Source organism: Brachyhypopomus gauderio, chromosome 7 (genome assembly GCF_052324685.1).
Source record: "Brachyhypopomus gauderio isolate BG-103 chromosome 7, BGAUD_0.2, whole genome shotgun sequence".
Taxonomy (NCBI): domain Eukaryota; kingdom Metazoa; phylum Chordata; class Actinopteri; order Gymnotiformes; family Hypopomidae; genus Brachyhypopomus; species Brachyhypopomus gauderio.
In genome coordinates this window covers 33632378-33652677 of record NC_135217.1, presented here as the reverse complement: position 1 = coordinate 33652677, position 20300 = coordinate 33632378, and the positions used below count along the sequence as shown (strand labels likewise).

Sequence of the window (20300 nt, the reverse complement as noted above, 5' to 3'; positions counted from 1 at the left end):
ATCAAATTACAGAATCTTAATTGGAGCATTGACTCCTGTAAAGTACATGTGTGGTGGGAGTGTCATTCCCCTCTCAAAATTAAATGCTACATGTACAGATAAGGCCATGCCCACTGTCTGCTGTGGGGTCACTGAGGTCTGGGTCTTTTCTAGCAGCAAATGACGACCCCTCCAGACCTGCACACATGATTAATTCAGTTTAGTCCCCCATGCCTTCTTACACTTCCACTAAAAGCAGGTGTGACTTGCACACACGGCCACCAGCACTGCAGCGTGTCATTCGGGTGTAAACTGGCACTACAGTGTTTGATAAGAATGATGCCACTCTTAAATCTTCCAAAGAGGGTCCTGGTCCAGCGTCTGGAGTTAAAGCAGCTGTATGAATCATTTGTTAAATATACTGTGGCCATGGTAATGACGAGGTTGTTTTTGTAGGTTTGCTAGTGTTTCACACGATGCCCCAGATTGAACAAACCATTGGGTATGGGACTGTCATTAGTCCTATGAACCATTTCAAAGCCAAGTTTGGAAAACATGAATTTATGATTTTAGCTTGTAAAGCTGTTTTACCCATTATTTTGAAAACTAGTTCTGGTTACACAACTTTAGTGTGATCATAGGTACTGTAGACCTGTGTGTTTTGGATGCTTTAGATAAGTTCTTGCAAAAGTATTTATTAGGCAATTCATATTAATATGAAGGCTTAACATGTAGCTTACAGTGAACTATCAACACCTTGATAATGGATCTAACCCCCCAATGCCCACAGAAAACAAGCAGAATATAGTTTTTCACAGTCTGCCTACAGACCGATTTCTCTGTGCTTTGTAAAGCGTAGCAGGAGACTGCTGATGTCGAAGAGAATCCCAGTAAAACCTCGGGCCTCTGTCAACCCGCACAGGACGACAACGTCAGAGCTCCGGTCTCAGGCCGGAGCCCCCTGCTCACACTCTTTAACCACAGAGTCTGATCTCACACACATTCTGTGTGAAAGGTTTATTTATTAAACACCTGTACACATACACATATTTAAACACTCACACCTGTATTCACTCACATACACAACATACAGAGATAACATATATCTATCTACCTACATACATACATACATTATATATATATATATATATATATATATAAAGCCCAGCAGGGCAGACCATTGGAGCACAATGCCATGTGGAGGCCTTGAGTTTGCTCTGTGGAGGGGTTTGGCCTCGTAGGCATGGCAGGGTTCTCTAAGGCCTGGTTATTTCAGCATTGATTGAAGCATTCAAGTTCTGAGACTCACATTGACGGTATGGTGCGTCCGTGGCAGGAGCGGTGGTGGTGGGGTGCGGTTGGGGGTACACAGGGCCGATAAAACACGTTGGATGCGAGTGTTCTGTAGTGGGGCGGCGGCTACGCCAGGCTGCCAGGCCAGGAGACCACGGTGAGCGCCACGCGGCTACGCTGCTCCTTCAACATGGGCACCAGGGCCGAGTGACTCATGCCCACGGTGGGCATGCCGTTCACCGCCACAATCATGTCGCCACACCTGTGATCAGAGACAATGGCGCAGCTCAACACCTCACTCGTGCAAATTTGTGTATCGGTAGGAAAGGGAGGTTCCACCAACATCACTTATACGCATCCAGTATCAGTTCTTGTATTTTGGTAATACAAAAAAGGCAGACTGCAGGTTAACAAGGGTTCACTCACTTCAGTCGGCCATCGTAGTAGGCTGGCGTCCCCAACACGATGGTCTTGATGAAGAATGCCTGGTTGTTGTGGTTCTCCTCGTAACCGCCGACAATGCTGAAGCCCCAGCTGCCTGGGTGACTCCGCCGTAGGACTATTTCATGACTGCTGTGTAGGTAGCTGAGGCACATTCAAAGAAAGAAGAAATGACAATTTGTCGTGGATTTCAGAGAGCGTAGGCTGGCGTAGAAAGAGCGGAGGAGATGCTGGGGCTGAAATGGATCTAGAGCAAGAGATGGACATTTCAGGCCCACAGATGGTCAAAAAAGACGGGACAGCTGCAGCCTGGGAGAAGGAGGGGGGAGAGGAGGGAAGATCGGATGGAGAGGGTTGGCACGACGACAGGGAGAGAGAAGGAGGCTGAAGGACACGGAGGAGAGGGGGGTGGCGGAAGAGAGGGAGATAGAGAGATGGAGGAGACAACACTGAAAGGCTTCTGTGTCCCAGCCTCAGCGTGAGCTGAAGTGAGAAAAACAGAGAAAGAGGGAGAGAGAGAGAGAATGAGAGAAAGCGTGATTTCACAACATGCCACTGTCAGCTGATGAGCCAGCCACACGCACTGCCCTGTTAATGTATTCGCTGGTCACATCAATGAGGCATAAATCTCACGAGCACACGAGCAGAGATCTGACGACCCAAATGTTTCCCGAAGCCCACTTCACCGTGGCCCACATCTTTACCTCCCCGAATCGGAAGACACGCGTCTAAGAACACGGGAACTAAGTAGGTGAATTTAAAACCTGGCACGTTAGTGGCTCAGCTCGCGTCACTTTCACTTGTGTAAATTTATTTGGATCACGGCTCACCGAGGAGAACTGGCTATTTTAAAGCATCCCAATGGATCAATTGTTTCTAGTCCAAAAAAAGACACGTACAGCTCGGGAAGAACACCCTATTAAGGGATGCGTCATAGCCATGAATCTGTGTCTGTGGTTCCGCTGCCAGGGGACGGTGCAGCTAAAACGAGCATCCTTCATCTCCTTCTTCCCTCTAAAGGTTCGTCACGGCCCACCTGCGCGGAACGGATCTCACCTGGGCAGGCCGAGCCACATGACCCAAGATGGCGACCAACTGGCGTCGTAGTCACTCTCGTGTTGCGGCAGCAGCCCCTCGTCCTGGCCCGGATCGTCCGCCATGCTGACCTCCAGCGTCTTCAGCTGGACCGAACAGGAGGCGGCGCTGGACTTGAGTGTGCCCACCGCCTCGCTGTGGCTCAGGGAGGTCAGGTCCTGGCTGTTGATACTCAGGAGCACGTCGCCTGAGCAGAGACAGAACACAAAGGCAGGCAGCTGAGCAGACATGGGCCTGGATTAACAGCTCAAAGCAAAGGGAGACCGCGGCGAACGTATTTTTAAGGCGTCTTTCCAGTTGTGGATTTTGAACTCAGTGACTGATCTTTAACTGAGTGGATCCGTTTGGTCATTACAAACTCCTAAGTAAGGGGAGGATGGCCATTGTACCTGTACCCTGATGAGATTCGAGCACCTACGCTGTGAGAGTCGGAGTCCTGAGATCTTCTGCTTCACCATCATGACCTCAGATGATTGCGGTGACAATAACAGCACATTAGGACCTTGATTGTGGTGTCAATGGCACTGGCTGTAACTAACAGAACCTGGGATGGATGGACATAAAGGACATGGTCCAAGGAAGAGAGGCGGGACTAACCCCTTTTGATCCTCCCATCCCGCGATAGACAGCCGTGTGGTTGGACGCTCGTCACAAAGATGGGCAACTCGCCGCTTTTACTGCCCCGCCCCCCAGCCACCGTCATTCCCAGTGATTCATGGGGCTCCTTCTTCACTGTGATGTGTTTCTCCTTGCAAGTCACACACTGGGAGAGGTCCTGACACACACACACACACACACACACACACACACACACACACACACACAATGACAATAAGTTTTTCTCAGGGCTGGATAAGAAAACCCTTTCCCTTAAGTCGCATCGATTGTGACTGTGATGGACTTTCTAAACGTTATCTCTCCTATGTCCGGACTGTCAGAAGTGCTCCATCGCCAAAATCAATGGCATCATTGATCCATTTGATAGGAGTAATTAAAACTGTGGGCATGTGGCAACTCTGGAGGCAAACCAGGAGCTCACGCAAACAAGTGTTCCCTAAAAGAACCTGCATGGTGGGAAAGATGGAAATAGAATCTGAAGTATAAACAAACACACACCTCTCTCTCTCCCTTTGTCTCTGTCTATATTTATCTATCTATCTATCTATCTATCTATCTATCTATCTATCTATCTATCTATCTATCTATCTATCTATCTATCTATCTATCTATCTATCTATCTATCTATCTATCTATCTATCTATCTATCTATCTATCTATCACTCACACACAGTCTTTTGCGTTTGTGCTGGGGACTCACCCTGTGGGTGGAGGGCCGTGTGAGCTGCAGGCTGGGTCCTGGGCTCACGGCAGCAGTACGTGGTAGGGGCACAAAGTGTTCATGGTACCAGCTCTCGCGGGCCGAGTTGGAGCCCGTGTGCACGGTGACGGTCTGCTTGCTGGGCCGGCAGATTAGCAGGTCCACTCTCTCTCCGCTGGCCTGTGGGGAGGCAGGATTCGGGTTACTAACAGTGCCCACGACCCCTCCACCGTGTTCCGTGGGGCCTGGAGCTTCCACCACACACAGTCTCATTCTGCCCTTTTAAAACGGTCTTATGCACTCAGTAACGGCATTGTTCCTCCAACATGGTGCTGGCGTCAAAATTTCAAACCATTCTGTGTTTTCACCATTCTGTGTTTTCACCATTCTGTGTGGTTCTTAGCCATTAAAATCAGTGCCAGTCTGGCCCCATAAACCTGAGATTTTAATGGTTGCTGAGTAGAGCTGTTGTTCAGTCATGCGGTACCTATTTTACAGAAATATTTCACTGCATTTCAAACGGCCAACAAACGCAAGTTAAAAACTACACACATTTACAACGTAAAAAACAATAACGCAATAAACCACTCGTCATGCACGCAGTCACTGTCCATGACAATCCCTCTGTGCAGAAGGGAGACACTGAACGGTTCTACTCTCAGACATGCTCTGAAAGCTAAACTAAAACGTGCAAACAAAGAATGTTGTTTTTAAGTAAGGGTGGCTAGTGGAAACCACCACCAGCAGAACACGTAGCTGGGGGAAAAGTGGTGAGAGAGAAGCAGGCCATCAAGTCTCAGGGTGTGATCAGGTCATTGGCGGTAAGGATCAAATCAGTTTCTCTCCTTCACCTGATGGTGCTAGCACAGTGTCACATGACCTCAGGGCATGAGTGCTGGCTGCACTGGCATGGTCATTAATAAATGCAGTCTAGATTGGCAGTGAAGACTGCCTGTCTGGTTCTGTGTTTATTTTTATGCATGGGATATTTGCAAAAAGAAACACCTTGATATGTCCAGCAGATTAGGTGCACGACGGCTTAAATGATGGTATCAGCCACCTCTGCATTTAAATCTGCTGATAACCACCACAGGCACCGTTACTTACATTCAGCCTGTTTCAGTTCATTTGCACAACACAGCTTCACAAAGCCACTTCACAGAAATCTAGGTCCAGAACCCCACCGAGGGAGAAAACGAGAGACTCCCCGGAGATGGAACGAAGAAGAAACTGTGACAGCAGCCGAGGGTCCAGACGGCGTCTCATCCTGGACCTGCTGATGTGCTGCTGTCCCACCAGCGTCTGCGTCTCCACCCAGACAGCCACCACACCATGTCTCTCTCCGCTCCGCTTGAAGAGCAAACTGGACTTCTCAAAGTGACTTTGTGCAGACTAACATTGGTAAGTTCCAACTTGGTTCCTTGTGATGACCTCCCACGACACCTGGACAGGTGACGACCTCCCACGACACCTGGACAGGTGATGACCTCCCACGACACCTGAACAGGTGATGACCTCCCACGACACCTGAACAGGTGACGACCTCCCACGACACCTGGACAGGTGATTACCTCCCACGACACCTGAACAGGTGATGACCTCCCATGACACCTGAACAGGTGATGACCTCCCACGACAGGAAGTGCCTCAGCCGCCTTGACCTAATCAGCCCATACACCATGGCTCCCTCTGTACTGCCTATATATATATATATATATATATATATATATATATATATATATATATATATATATATATATATATATATATATATATATATATATATATACTGTATATATATATACAGAGGTGTCAATTCCAGGTTCAGAAAGTAAAAGTCCTTACTAGGATTTTGCTCAAGCTTGCTAGATTTTCTAATTAGTGCAATCCAGGTAAAATTAGTGGAATCAACACAATCCAGGAGGCCTGAGCAAAATCCTGGTGAGGACTTTTACTTTCTGAATCTGGAATTGACACCTCTGTGTGTATATATATGTATATATATATATATATATATATATATAAATATATATATACGGTACACCTCTCTCTCTCTCTCTCTCTCTCTCTCTCTAAACACACACACAGATAAAGAAGGCATGGTAATGGCCACACACACATTCTCTGTCTCTCTCTCTTCACCTGTATGACCTGCGCAGCCTGTTCAGGTGTGCCGTGTCTCAGGTCATGCTCGTTGACCGCCAGCACTCGGTCGTTGCTGCGGAGACGCCCGTCCTTGGCCGCCAGGCCTCCGTCCAGCAGGTCCAGCACGAACACGCCGGCCTCGTCCGTACGCCTCACCAGCTTGATGCCCAGCTGCTCCGACGAATCGCGCTTGTGCAGGGTGATGCGGAGGTTGCCCGAGCCGCCGTCAGGGGCCGGGGTGCTGGAGGCGGTCGCCGCGGCGGTCCCCGTGGCGGCGGTCCCCGTGGTAGCGGCCGGCGGTCGGACGGCACAGCGCCGCTCCCTCAACACGGTGAGTTGCAAGGCGGCGCACGGCCGGGCCAGGGTGGAGCGGGCAAAGTTGTGAGGGATGTTACTGATGTCCACGTTGTTCACCTGGACATGCAGGTACAGGGCAGGAGGGGGGAGGGGGGGGTAAGGGTGGGTGTGTTCAGCTCTGAGACAGTAACACTGCCTAATTAGTTTACCAGAGCACAGTGAAATAAATGCTCCTGTAACCGAACGGCTGCAGGACGTGTTATGCTATCAAACGAATGCTGAAAGTACTGCTTGTCATCTAAATATAGCTATGCTGACATGCAGAGGGTTCAGAAACCAATTCTACAATTCATTTTTGTTTTCATGCTCCATTTAAGGACACGTCCAACCAGTACAAACATTACCTGTAATATTTGGTCACCAGCCAGCAGCCTGCCATCTCGAGCGATGACCCCATCGCGGTACACTTCCTGGATCACAATGTTGATGAGTGGAGTTTCGTTTCCCCCAACAATACTTATTCCCAACTCCACATATGGGTTCGAGCGATGAACCTCAATGGTGGTGATTTCGCCTTCAGGCAAAGCAGGAAGCTTCATGCAACCTAGGTGTCACAGACACTCCATCAATCACAAAGATCACCTGCTATTCCCATTATGGGCAGACAGGGCACATAGCAAAGTCATACCCTCCTCTGCAGATAAGGGCAGAGACTCGACAAAATCCCACCCAGAGGAGGCGGAGCTTCCTGTGCGGAGGAGATGGATACAGGGGTTGCTGAGGGGACGCTTCACGCGAGTAGGGACACACTCCAAACCATGGATGCCTGTCAAGCAAACACAGACAAGGATCGATCAAGAGCACACACACATACACACATATACATACAAACACACACTCTCACACCCATGCTGCCATATGCACACCACACTGAAGTAACTCACTGTCCTCCTCTGTGCTCTCCTCGAAGGCAGGATTGTCCACACCTGGCTCATCTGTCCACATGGGCATGCTGGTGGCGTTGGAGCCAGTAGGGGGCGACGACGTGCTCTCCCCTACTTCAGTCTCTGGGGATTTGGAGGTGTCGGTCACCATCACCCTGTCTTCCACACACTCTACTCGGGGGACCTCCTGGCCTTTCCTTTGACTCTGTGTTCCAGGACACCTGTACTCAGACATGCACACAAAAACACATGTAGACACACACACACCATTATGGATCAATGTGTCCATCTAACTTTTTCTTTTTACAGTATGGCATTGCTTACGATGTAGAAAAGGCTGCAGATGATTTGAAGAACCAAGATTATGTTTTCCCTTATATGCTTTAAGCCAATCTCGAATAGAGATAACACATTCCTTCAGTCAGCAGAACCCACTGATCACACTACAGAACAGATCACAGTTTATTCTAAGAACAAATATCAATGTTGGTTATAATATCTGAACTGTTTTGAGAACTCCAAATTTAAGATTTAAAATGTTCTTTAAACTAGTGTGAAGGAATAACCAATAACCTGTCAAGCTGACATAAACATACATCAGCACAATGACTGATAAACAATGTTCGAACCACCCAATGATATGAATTTCATATCAGTCAATTTCATATCACTTTTCAACACTGGAACAAAGTTCAGAGTCTTGTGGCATGCTGTGGAATTTAAAGGCTATCAAACCTCAGGAGACTCAGGGACTCTGAGTGGAATCAGAGATTTGTAAAGTCATGTTTGCTCAAACGAAAATTATTACCCCATTAATACCCTACTGCGAAACTGCCCCCCCCCCATTTGTGAATCAGAAAAGTGGATGTTGGAACCCTTTATTTACACTCTAAATATAAACACACTTCTAGGAGTTTTTTCTATGTAGTTTGGCGAGTCATTCCCACAGGCTTTGCTCTTCAGAACTCTCGTCATGAGGTTCAGCAGGGCTGCACAACTCCTGCACCTTTTCTGAGTCTCGCAGGAAACACAGCACTCTGCAGGTGAGTCCGTACTCATTACGGTAAATCCGCTCTGATCTCTGGCGCCTTGCTGCAACCAGTTCCAGACATCGGAGCTTAAAAGGAATCTGAACAAGGGACATATTTAGGTCCCTGGCAGACAATACGTCCCCTTTTTTAGGGATAGTAAACGTTTAGCATCTACACCTTTCAAAAACTCAGTGCAAAAACATGAAGGGTGTAATATATGAAAACTGAAGAATGGTTCTGGCTTCAAAGCTTCACCACTGAAAGTAAACTGGGCTCTGCGCAGCTCCAGGCGTTTGGCACAGACAGCGTGATCTCACACCAGCGACGGTGCCAGCCAAGCCTCAGCCCAGCGGAAGTGCCAAGCGGCATTCCCCCTGCTGCCCGACTCCCGATCCGGAAAGCTGGCCAGCTAATCTCGCAGCGTCCGCAAAGCACCCTTCTGCCCCACCAAAACCCCATTGCCCTCGGCCCACTCGCAGAAGAGGGTGAAAAGGTCCCCGGTGATCCCCCAGCACGGCTGCAGAACGCACAGGCCCAGAGCCGGCCTGGCACCTGCCGTGGTGGAGGCGCTAATCTCCTGTCACATGACCGAGGGAGGAATAATCCCTGGATTCAGTGTCAGATTGGCCCTGAGTCGGTCTCCAGAGAGAAGCGTGTGGATTGAAACCCATCCACAGGGCCCACACCTAGAGATCACATTCCTCAAAACAGCACATGACAGAGCTGAGAGTGGGAGACTCTTTGACCCAGAACACCCTGGGCATGCACAACATTTTAGCACACCCTGAAAAGTGAGCAGTTGTGCACTGCCTACACAGTGCACTGACTGGGGAGTGTCTCTGTGTTTGAAGTGTTCGCTCCCATATGAGCATCAGGTGATGTCTACTGGTCTTCTTAGAGCAAAGACACCTTTTCAAAGCTCTTAGGAGAATTGCAAAAATAGCACTGGTATATATTTTATCCTTACTTGTATCTTGGTAGTCAGTCAAGGTTTGGGCAGGAGTGCGGCAGTTTTAACAACTCTGTGCAAGACTTGTACCAACTCCCTGTTAAGGTTGTTGTATTTTTAGTTTAAGCATAATGCCACAAATATCCTAAATAATAATCCAGCAAAAATGTGGCATTATTTATAGTAGTACATATATTACATAATAATAACATGAACTCCTGTTTCACCTGTTCATGTGTGACAGCTGGGTACATGGAGGTGGATAGGTGTGTGTGCACACGAGCGCTAGTGGCTTGAGTGAGCTGGGTTTGAAGTGCGTACCTGTGTGTGTGTGCGTACCTGTGTTTGAGGTGCGCCTCCAGGTCGCAGCGGGGCATACTGAGGGAGCAGGTGGGCGTGAGTGGACACGTGACAGACAGCTTGTCCAGCAGTTTGTGTACCAGGATGCTGGAGCGCCGGCACCCCTGGAGCTGCAGCCGGGCGCGGTCCAGCGGGCAGAAGTCTCGCTCCTGCAGGAAGCTACGCAGGCAGCGGGCGCAGAAGGTGTGTCCGCACGGCGTGTCCAGGGGCTGCACCAGCGGCTGCAGGCAGATGTGGCACACCAAGTCATCGTCCACCTCCAGCCGGTAGTTGTAAAGGTGGTTCTCCCAGGCCCTGTGGAGCTGACCGCACTCCGGGCACAACGCCTCCAGGAGGGCCTCGCTGACCACGCCGGCGTCCACCCCCTCTCCCAGGCTGCCCATGGCACTCAACACGGGCTTGGACTACACGCTTGGCTGACTGCTGTACGGAGGCGCCGGCCCCATGTGCCTCAGTGGTGGCGGGGGTCAGGCAGAGGTCGGCCGCTCCTACAGGGGCAGTATGGCATCCCTCTGGAAGGTCAGAAGGCAGACGGAGAGGAAGGTTATGATCTGTGATGTACAGAAAGGCTTCGTGTTTTTTTTGCCCATGTGTCAGGGGTGAGATTACGCTAGGCAGCAGTGCAGGGGAACTTGTGTACACTAATCTGACAGGGTAATCTCTCGCTTCCTTGCCTGCTGAAATCTTCCAACCCAACATACAGAAAATCATCCAGGAATAAGACAAAGAACACATAGATGCATAGAAAGAAAGAAAGAAAGAAAGAAAGAAAGACATGCTGTACAAGCAAAGACTAACTGAAGAGAAAGTGGAAGACTGGAGACGAAGGGACAAATTCATTATTTAAAATTGAATTAGTTGCTCTTGGACAGAAAATGAGGTCAAAGTAATGGAAGAAAGCATCACTGAAAAAATATACCAATGTAAATTAAGTACTGCAATTTAAGTGCATGTCGTAAAGGGGAAAATGAATAATATATGTTTAATTTGAGGCTACGCATACTATGCATACTTTTAATGCTACACTTCATGCATACTTTTTAATGCTACACTCTTTGTCTCAGTACAGCTATTCACTGAGACACCAGTGGCATGTAGCCACAGATGACTGTACCTCTATTCACCCTTCACATGTATCTATGGCGACCAACAGTCCTGCACTGGCCCCCACCGCTAACACCCGGGTCCTTAAAAGCCACAGAGTGAGTGTGTGCTGTGTCTGGCCCATGTGAGTACCTGTCCCTGTCTCTTTATCTTACAGCTGGATATGAATAATTCATGAGGACACAAGGCTTCTCTGTTCTCATAACAAAGCCTTGTCATCATCACGTCACACGCACACATTTTCTCTGTCTCTCTCATACACACACACACACACACACACACACACACATAGGATCCAGAGGGCCTGAGTGTGTTGTAATGTAGTCACTATTCTGCATTGTTGTAAATAAAGAACCACAAATATATTTAAACTCATCCTATTTTAAATAGTTAAGAAATGTTAACGTTAAGAAATTCCAATACATTAAGGACCACTTTTGGTCTTGCGGTACTATGCAAAAGAAATTATGTTTTCTCTTTTTGTTTCTCCACTGTGTGTGTGTGTGTGTGTGTGTGTGTGTGTGTGTGTGTGTGTGTGTGTGTGTGTGTGTGTGTGTGTGTGTGTGTGTGTGTGTGTTAGCTGAACAGTCACTTCAAGGCCACTGTTCTTGTTATATTTTTTAGGTTGCCATCAAATCTCTGAGCTAAGGCCTGCCTCTGTGGATAATGTGTCTTTGTAGTGTTACAGTCTGCCCTTGGCTGATTATGAGAGTTTGCTTAGTCTATTCTGCAAATAAACCGGTATCATTAATAGACCATAAACCAGAAAAAAACAGTTGACTGCCTCGTCGATTCATTCCAGAGAGCAGAACCTATTTTATGACCTCATAGAAAGTCCAGCCATTTCTGGATAAGAGCCCACACCGAGGTAAAGATATTGTCATGGTCAGCAGCAAAAACAGCATAAAAAAACAATGACAGAATAATGACGTCTTTCAAATGTGAAGCCCGTTTTCAATTGATCATTCCGTCCCACAGGCTTTTTCTCGCTATCGTTTTCGAATTCACTGACCTTAACCCACGAATTTTCTAAAACGATTGTCCACGAACAAGAAGAAAATAACTAAAAAAATATGTACACGCTGTTGTCGCCTATATTTATTGTTGGGAAAGAGAGACATCGTCTTATTTTCTTGTCTGTGTTGAATGAAAATGGCACACCTTCTCTCGACAATATTTCATTTAAAAACAACACTCAGAAATGCTGTCTTATTATTTCTAGGCGAGAGCGACCATCGTAAATATTTATTCCACAGCCAGTCCGTCTCCTCTCTGCACGGTCGTGCAACCGCCAGCAAAGGAGCTACAGCTCATTAAAACAGCATCCATGCATTAATTGAAACTACAACAATATTAGACACAATATGCATGATATTACCTATATTACCTATTCGTGCTCTTCCTTGGTGGGGTGAACTCTGGTCCCGAGGGGGGGGACAATAATAGATCTCAGTCACATCCACCGCAGGCTGCTGAGCCGCCGCATCCGCCCGTCAGGACGCCCCCGTCTCCGTGGTCTCGCGCTCCTCTCCGCTCGTTCAACGCTGGAGGCGGGCCCTCGAGCTGTCAATCAAACTACAGGCCTGCCCTTTGCCGCGCCTGACAGAAACGCGAGGTAGACATTTTAGGTAAACGGTAGAATTTTGCATTTCGTCTTCTCGCAATTTTTTTCTTTCACCGAGCCACGTTTATCACGTTTCTGTCCAATTGTGTGTCGCCACCGCTATTATTAAGCTAAGGGACATTCCGATATTTTTCAATCTTCGTGAAGATAAGGACAGGCACTAATATAGTGCAGTGCGGTCCTATTTGGGTCCTCGCAACCAAAAACACTGTGCTGGTCTATAAACACAAATTGAATGGCTGTCAAATGTTAGTGTAGTCCATCATATCTGCAAAATGGATCTAGATAATGATAGTGAGCTGGAGAGGTGGGTGATCCTAAGAGACATCGCTGCGTGTTACAGCTCGTTTTAACTGGGACCTTCACTTGTGATTTAAGCTAATTAGTTACACACGGTTTAGCAGATGTACTTCACATTTGTAGTTTTGGGTTAGCTAGCAAGCTAGCATTAGCAACTTATTACATAGCAATAAATCTTGCGCCCCATCTTATTGTAACTTTATATTTTATGGGTAATGGCTTCAGTGTGTAATAACTAACTATACAACTGCTAGATGGCTCTGCTGTTGTGTTGACGTGGTTTGACATTTATTGGTGTGATGAATAATGAGGCATTAATCTGGCCAGTGTATGTCCCAAAGGCGCCATTTCCTTTAAATGTTGGGCATTAAATGCGTGATCACAAGGAGACGCGAAGGTGCGCATTAGATTATATGTATATTAGATTGTATGTATATTAGATTACATGTCTGTCAAGCTGGCGAAATTGCGCGTGCGCGTTTACAAGCGCGCGCACCTCATGCCGAGTCAGCAGTCACTCCAGCAGTCACTCCTGTTAGTGAACAATGGTCAAAGAGCAGCTGATGGACAGTTGGTGATGCTGGTAAAAAAGACGATGACTCAGCCTCTGGATTCGGCCATGCTTGGAGACGCATGTAAATTTAGTTCTTGTCATTGTACGAAAACTTAAAACTGTATTGTGTCTTCCTTTACAGACGCGCAGTGGAGGAGCTTCTCAAAGAAGCTAACAGAGCTCGAGTGCGTGCTGAGACCATGGGCCCAACAGGATGGTATAGCAGAATAATCAGTTATCCCAACAACTATTTTATATGAGCAATACTGGTTTTGCTTTTCTTATCCAATGGCTAGATACATGCTATCATGCCCTCTCGTTGTCTTCTAGGATGAAGTGTCCTCTGCGAAGCACCAACAAGCGTTTCCTGCTGAACACCCTTCGCTCGTCTGCTCTTGACCGTCGTTCTGAGAGCCAGGCAACTACAAGAAGAACAGGAGAGGAGGGGCAGCGTGACCGCTCTGGAGAGACACAGAGCGCTGAACACAAAAATCACAGCCATAGAAAAGACAGGGAACGCAGAAGAGAACACACTCCTTCTCAGTGTTCAAGGCACCGCACCACCTCCAGTAGTACGCTGTCATACAGAGGCCAGTCCCCTAATTACTCCAACCAGTCAAAACGGACACGCTCCCGCTCACCTGTCCGAGACCGGTCAGCAGTTAAAACATTTAGTGACAGGATCCAAAAATAATGCACCACTTTTTGATTATTGTGTTTAATATTTTTTGTTAAACAGTAATTTGATAAAAAAAGTACACAAGGGTGCAAGTTGTCATCAATCTAGATCGGTGCTTTTTCTGTCAGATAGGTTATCTAATTTAAGGTTTTTAAAAAGTCTCAGTAACAGAGACAGTTACTTTCTCAGTAACATGACAGTCTAATTGCTTTTATGTTTTCTGTTGGATTTTTGTTGGTTTGACTTGTCATGCATGATTTGTTAGGCTTTGCCAGTCATCCACTGAAACATACATGAAGTGTTTGTGATGCATTGAAAACCAGCTGTTACTCTGAATGTTGTACTGTACTCCTGAGCAGACTGAAGGATATACACTTTAGAGACCTGCAGGTCTTTTGTGGACTGACTGAAGTGGCCTTAGGCCATGTGTACACTAGAATTTAAGTCAGTTGGATGAAGTAGTGTACATATATTTGTTTTCTCCCCCTCTCTGTGACATTCTCTTGTAAACATGTTTGCTGAATATAGTGTAAATAAAGGATATATTTCAATACTTATTCTAATGTTATAGTAAGTACCATATTACTCCCAATATGCTCAGCTTTCTTTCAAATAGTCATTTGAAAACAATAATCGTTAACTAAAGAGTCCGGAAAATAAAATGTTTTAAAATAATACATTTCACTACCAAATGGCTTGCCAGGGTAAGCTCTCCATTAAGTTTGTTTTTTATTTGTTCTGTCCTTACAAATGTTGCTATGTCAAATGATGTGATTTATTACACTGTTACGTCCCTTCCATGGACAACGTTGAATTCAATTTAAATGTCATTATCATTCCTTTTACGTTACTCTCTGTATGACATTGTTTGCCCAGGCTTTCGTTGTCGCCACAAGGTAAGCATCTTTTATCGCCTCTGACACGGAGTACGTACGTTCTCGTCAGTCTAGCAGACAAGAGATCTTGTCTTAAAAGCAGGCTAAAAGGTTTCCGTGTGATACGCTCCCTCCACTCTCAGATGAACCACAAAACTGAATGAAGGTTTTAATTCGTGTAATTAGCCAGCGAAGGAGTAAGTTTTGCACTGAAATTTTGAGAACCTCAGATTATTCGTCAGTGCATTACACGAGAAACGTTTTGCACATACAACGTTCCTCAGACCTTTAATGGCCTAAGTAAAGCAATATGTTCAGTGTATAGCTGCGATCTCCTCATTATTAAGCAATATGATAGTGCTAACTAATTGCTTTGAGGATCCTCAGGCTAATTCATTCTGGATTAAGGGGAGCGCGCATAAATCATGAGAGCACAAACGTTAAACGCACAATCATTGAGAGCACAATCATTAAACGTTCATGTCTTTATTTTCCACAAATCCGATGTGAAAGTAACATTCTAATTTGTGTATCTTTAAAGTTGACATATACTTTTTGGTCCCGAAACGCATTTTAATTGCCTCCCAAGTTCATGTACTGATAAGATGGTCAGTGCTTTAAATTCCGTTTCCTTACTGGCTGGGCAAAGCTGCATTATATATCACTTAAGACCATTACACCTCTCATAACTTCCATGGATATACCATCAAACCGCGTCTCTTCACTCACGCTTCATAAACCTCATTGTGCGTATCCAGCATTGTGGTAATCGGCACGGATAACTGTTTCCTTCCCTTTCAAACGAAAGTCATATATAAACACCATTAAGAGTCGTTACATGGACTAGTGTGAGAGGAATGGGTTTACTCGAACTTTATGGTCAAGCATGAGAGCCCCATTTAGATATGAGAAAAAAGTACCATATTGCTTTTGAAGAGGTCCATGCAAACATAGCATTGTATCACAGATGGCCTCGCGTAGGCCTATTTGAGAGGCAGGTACATTTTAAAAGGTGAATTTAAAATGATTTTCATTTGTTATAATGTACATTCAGGTTCGTTAGTTCATATTTTGGGGTTTAATTTAATTACATTTTCTCCCACCGGCGGTTTGTCGCATCCAACATCCTGAGCGGTCTGGAAAATGATGGCTCAGCCTACGGACAGTGTTGAATGCGTTCGTCTCATGCGTATCTCAAACTCCCTCTTCTCTTTCGCACTCCACGATAATTGGTTTACACCGAACATCTTGGTTTTATTTAAACTACGAGGGCTTTAGTTTAATGGACCGAGTGCAGGTGTGCCTAATGGCAGGTAAACTCTCAGGGACTGGGGTAAAGACGTAGGAAGGTAAATGTGTTCTGGTGATTGTTGCCAGTGTCCATAACAGGCCCTACACGAGACTGAGTTAAATGGACCATCTGATGTGTACATTTTGGACATCTCAAGCGTTGCTGTGCGCGCGCAAAACAGGAGGTCTGGAGGTTATTTTTTTAAAACCTTACCGATTTTATTTCTTAGCTTGCAAACTTTTACTATTGCTGCACATCTGTAACAAACTGATTTGTTTCCCTTATCCGCCGCGTCTTGATAAGACAATCATCTCAACAATATAGGCCTACATTGAACGATAATGTTGATTTCTGCAGCATATTTACTTCAATCACAGTACACGCATGCGTGAATTGACGTAGCCTACAGTAGTACAGTAGTCCAATCAATCAATAATGTTAGGGTGCGCGAGACCTTAGTCCCCGACCGTATATGTGGGAGGCGTCCTCTCGCTCACCTGTATCACGAGACGACTGCAGGTGTAGCCTTGATAGTCATGGGCAAACAAAAATGTTTGTTAAAGCCATTGATTTGAACATGGCCGGTGCTGTTCAATTATTGGCGAACCGCGGGGCAGACTGAAGGAGACACGCAAAAAAAATGCTGCGAGTTGTCGCGGCTTTGTGTAAACACTGACACCAATGGGCTAGGTGAAGCCGGGTCACATGGTACCGGTGACACACCTATGAAGGCCTAAAGCGGCGCCAGACGTTGGGAACACAGGTAGTGCAGAGACCCTACGCAGGAGCAGGGCATAGGCACGTGTGCAACTACATAGGGCACTATCCCCGGACTGTGGCAGGAATGAATCGGGAAGAGAATTACTACTCATCCGGCCACCTTTACAAGGACTCTTGTGTCTACCAGAGGTCCCATAACGAGGACTACAGCCAAAGCCCTCCACCGTGTCTTTACATGGGTAGACAGGCTCATTCCGTTTACGCTTCACCTTCCTTGGGCGCCCAGGACCAGCGCAACCTTCCAGACATTGCGTCTTATATGCCCGTCAGAGAAGATCTCGCAATGTCTCACCTGCACCATCCACAAGCCCAGCAACTGCCCCTACAGTCATTTGGCGCGTGCGGAGACTCACTTGACGTGTACACAGATCGGAATAGGTGCCAGCTACCCTTCCCTTGGATGAAATCGACAAAATCTCACACACACGCGTGGAAAGGACAGTGGACAGGTAATGTGTGCACTCTGGCCATTCGTCTGTGCTCATTAGCAGTGGGACTTTTTAATCTTACATGTGGTTGACCTATAATCACTACACGCCTAAGGTCAAAGGAATCAATTACGTTTGATTTAGTTCACCTCTAAGAATTCTGTTCTCTGAGACGAATTCTTCTTTAAGAAAGTTGTTTTTTGTTAAAGTAGTATTTGTTAAAGTAGTATTTCTTAGAGAATGGCTCTGGTTATTTCACTGAGAACTGGGATCAAAACTATTAGTTTTCAATATAAAGTGTTTCGTTTTCTTATTATGGTGGCTCATGAAAAATAAAAACTCTAACGTCCTATTTTTTCTTATAAGTAAAAATAACAAACACTAACTTTAGACATCAACTAACTTTAGAAATGCATCAGTCGAAGACATTCGTTTATAAACCAAAGAAATTGTATTCCTAAACTTCATCTTGGCGTGATCACACATAGTAGGTTATATAGAATTTAATTACGAGAATACATTTTTCGCTCACGTTTTTTTCCCGTTTCGTTTGTGGGTTCTCGTGTGATCTGTCGATTCTCCTTCCGAGTTTTTGCGGATGTTATAACCGGGAAAACTGATGAGGGACAGACAGAACTTTGGAGCTCTTCGTTGTACTATAGCAAAGTTTGTTTGATATTAGGCTATTGTATGTGGGTATAAGTATGAACCTTGACTCATACTGCCAAATGATGCTACGAGCCTAACTATGCAGATTATATTGAAGACTAATAGATTTTAGTTGTAAATTCGATGCAATTTTTTATTTCATAATATGTAATATCATGTTATAGCATATTTACGTTGACATATATATGATTTTGCTGTCATAACCCTTCCGATGATTTGTTAAGTGGACTTATCCTATATATACGTTATTTAAACAACAAAGGACTTTTGTCTGAATTTACTTTTAAAGTTTTATTGAGTTCACTATAAGATTACAGCTTGCAAAAATTAAACCAGCAAACAGTTGTTGGAATTTATTGAAATTATTTGAAATTTAGCATTATTTTAAGTGCTGATATTTCACTTTCCCTTGATTACATAGGCACTGCAAATACATTTAGTAGCCTGAGTTATCCGAAGGGTTCAGGAAAGCCCTGGTTGTGCTGTCATATTAAAAAGGCCTTTCAGAAATCCAAGGGGATACTCCTATAGTCTATCAAGACTTCTCATACTGTAGTCTGTACAGTGTTGTCTATTACTGAACGTTGAATAGATTCAGAAGAGTGTTCTCGTCTCTTTTTAGTAATCTATAATTTATCTCGTTAGCCGAACAAGTCAAAATAGGACAAACCAAAATGACAATGGAAATCCCAGAATGGTATGAGACTATCTTTCACATTTCACCGTAGTTTAGATATCTACAGAAATCTACTTTAGATGTCATTTTTTAAAGTTCTTAGGTCTTTGCTGCTCTCAATATTACATAAAGAAACGAAAATTAACGGTGTGCATACTGTTTACGTGACTTGACCAGATTAGTGAAACCTATTCCGAAATCGACCTATTTTTAAAAAGTTCCAGTTTAAAATATTCAGCCTTTTAGACATAGGCATACTAGTGAGAATTAGCCTCACGCCTCCCAAATATTTTACGATAAAATGATAAATTACATCGACTTAGGAATGGCTTCCAATGTGTAACAGACGCTCTTTGAAAAGTCATACTGTTAAATATTAAATACACGGCTCTGACTTTGGTCCTTGTGAACTGTTGTATTTCTTTCACAAAAACACTGAATTCAATTAATCGGTTAAAAACAAATCTTAGAAACTGTGTTAGAAAAGGTATCAGGTAAAAAGCGGGAGTCCTTCAGACTTCACGGGCTTTACTGGTTTGTTTTTAAAATTCTTTATTATTTTCTCCTTAACTGGCTTGGCAGGTCCGTACATGGTCGAGGCCGAGGAGAACAAGCGCACGCGGACGGCTTACACCCGCGCGCAGCTGCTCGAGCTGGAAAAGGAATTCCTTTTCAATAAATACATCTCGCGTCCACGGCGCGTGGAACTAGCGCTCACCCTCAGCCTCACCGAGAGACACATCAAGATCTGGTTCCAGAATCGTCGCATGAAGTGGAAGAAGGAAGAGGATAAGAGACGAACCAGAGGGGTAGACCCAGAGCAAGACTCATCTATTACCTCTGGTGACCTCAAGGACGAAACGTGTGCGCAAGGGACTCATATGCCTTCAGCTCCACGAGATCCTTCTTAAACACTCAAAATCCAATGATACACTCGATGTATCGTTGACAGCATCATATGTGCTGCGGCCTTATGACTGACGAACACGGAGTAAGCTAGGGTCGCCTTTTGCGCCTGTACAGAGTGACATAACCAGTGCAAATGCTGTGACAAAGCTACACTTTAGTCAATAGAGGGCAGCATTATTTGGCCTAAAGTGTTCAAGCAGAACCTTGGAAGTTAACACATGGATTTGTGTAAGTGACATGTAGTGTAACTATAATGCAGCACTTTCTTTTCTATCTCTGCAACAAAATGTATGGGACAAAAAGTAAAACGAGTTTCACTCATGGGTCATTACTGTAACAGACCTTAAACACCACAGGCATAAATGTTTGAGTAATGTCAGTGAACCTATTCGCAAATTTCCATATATACTTTACCATTCTAGTGTAGATTTTAAGGGTAAAAATGCATCGTTAAGTGTAGACGTTCACATGCAGTTTTCATTTGTTGCAGGCAAAAACTGAATTCGCAAAATAAATAAGTGAATCATCCAATTGTTTTGTGATATTTTAATCAGGTCAAG

At 45.3% G+C, this 20300-nt stretch overlaps 3 protein-coding genes across 4 annotated transcripts; 2 read left to right on the top strand and 1 right to left on the bottom strand.

Moving 5' to 3' along the window:
* Positions 1-972: 972 nt before the first annotated feature.
* lnx2a (ligand of numb-protein X 2a) lies at positions 973-12479 on the bottom strand. 2 transcript variants are annotated; one of them, XM_077013467.1, is made up of 11 exons: positions 12344-12479; positions 9832-10364; positions 7513-7733; positions 7257-7394; positions 6973-7172; positions 6269-6685; positions 4127-4306; positions 3406-3583; positions 2770-2995; positions 1699-1857; positions 973-1534 (listed from the first exon to the last, which is right to left on the bottom strand). In XM_077013467.1, the coding sequence occupies exons 2-11, from the start codon at positions 10233-10235 to the stop codon at positions 1399-1401; spliced, it is 2259 nt and encodes a 752-aa protein (XP_076869582.1). In that variant the 5' UTR covers positions 10236-10364; positions 12344-12479; the 3' UTR covers positions 973-1398. The 2 variants fall into 2 exon arrangements, with proteins under 2 accessions (XP_076869582.1, XP_076869583.1); XM_077013468.1 differs by having other exon boundaries at positions 12335-12473.
* A 271-nt stretch (positions 12480-12750) lies between these two features.
* On the top strand, positions 12751-14669 carry LOC143518303 (uncharacterized). Its single transcript, XM_077010747.1, has 3 exons — positions 12751-12887; positions 13576-13650; positions 13764-14669. Exons 1-3 carry the CDS (start codon positions 12856-12858, stop codon positions 14125-14127), a joined length of 471 nt encoding a protein of 156 aa, XP_076866862.1. The 5' UTR covers positions 12751-12855; the 3' UTR covers positions 14128-14669.
* A 2385-nt stretch (positions 14670-17054) lies between these two features.
* On the top strand, positions 17055-20105 carry pdx1 (pancreatic and duodenal homeobox 1). Its single transcript, XM_077010746.1, has 2 exons — positions 17055-17507; positions 19414-20105. The coding sequence occupies exons 1-2, from the start codon at positions 17123-17125 to the stop codon at positions 19740-19742; spliced, it is 714 nt and encodes a 237-aa protein (XP_076866861.1). The 5' UTR covers positions 17055-17122; the 3' UTR covers positions 19743-20105.
* Positions 20106-20300: the final 195 nt, after the last annotated feature.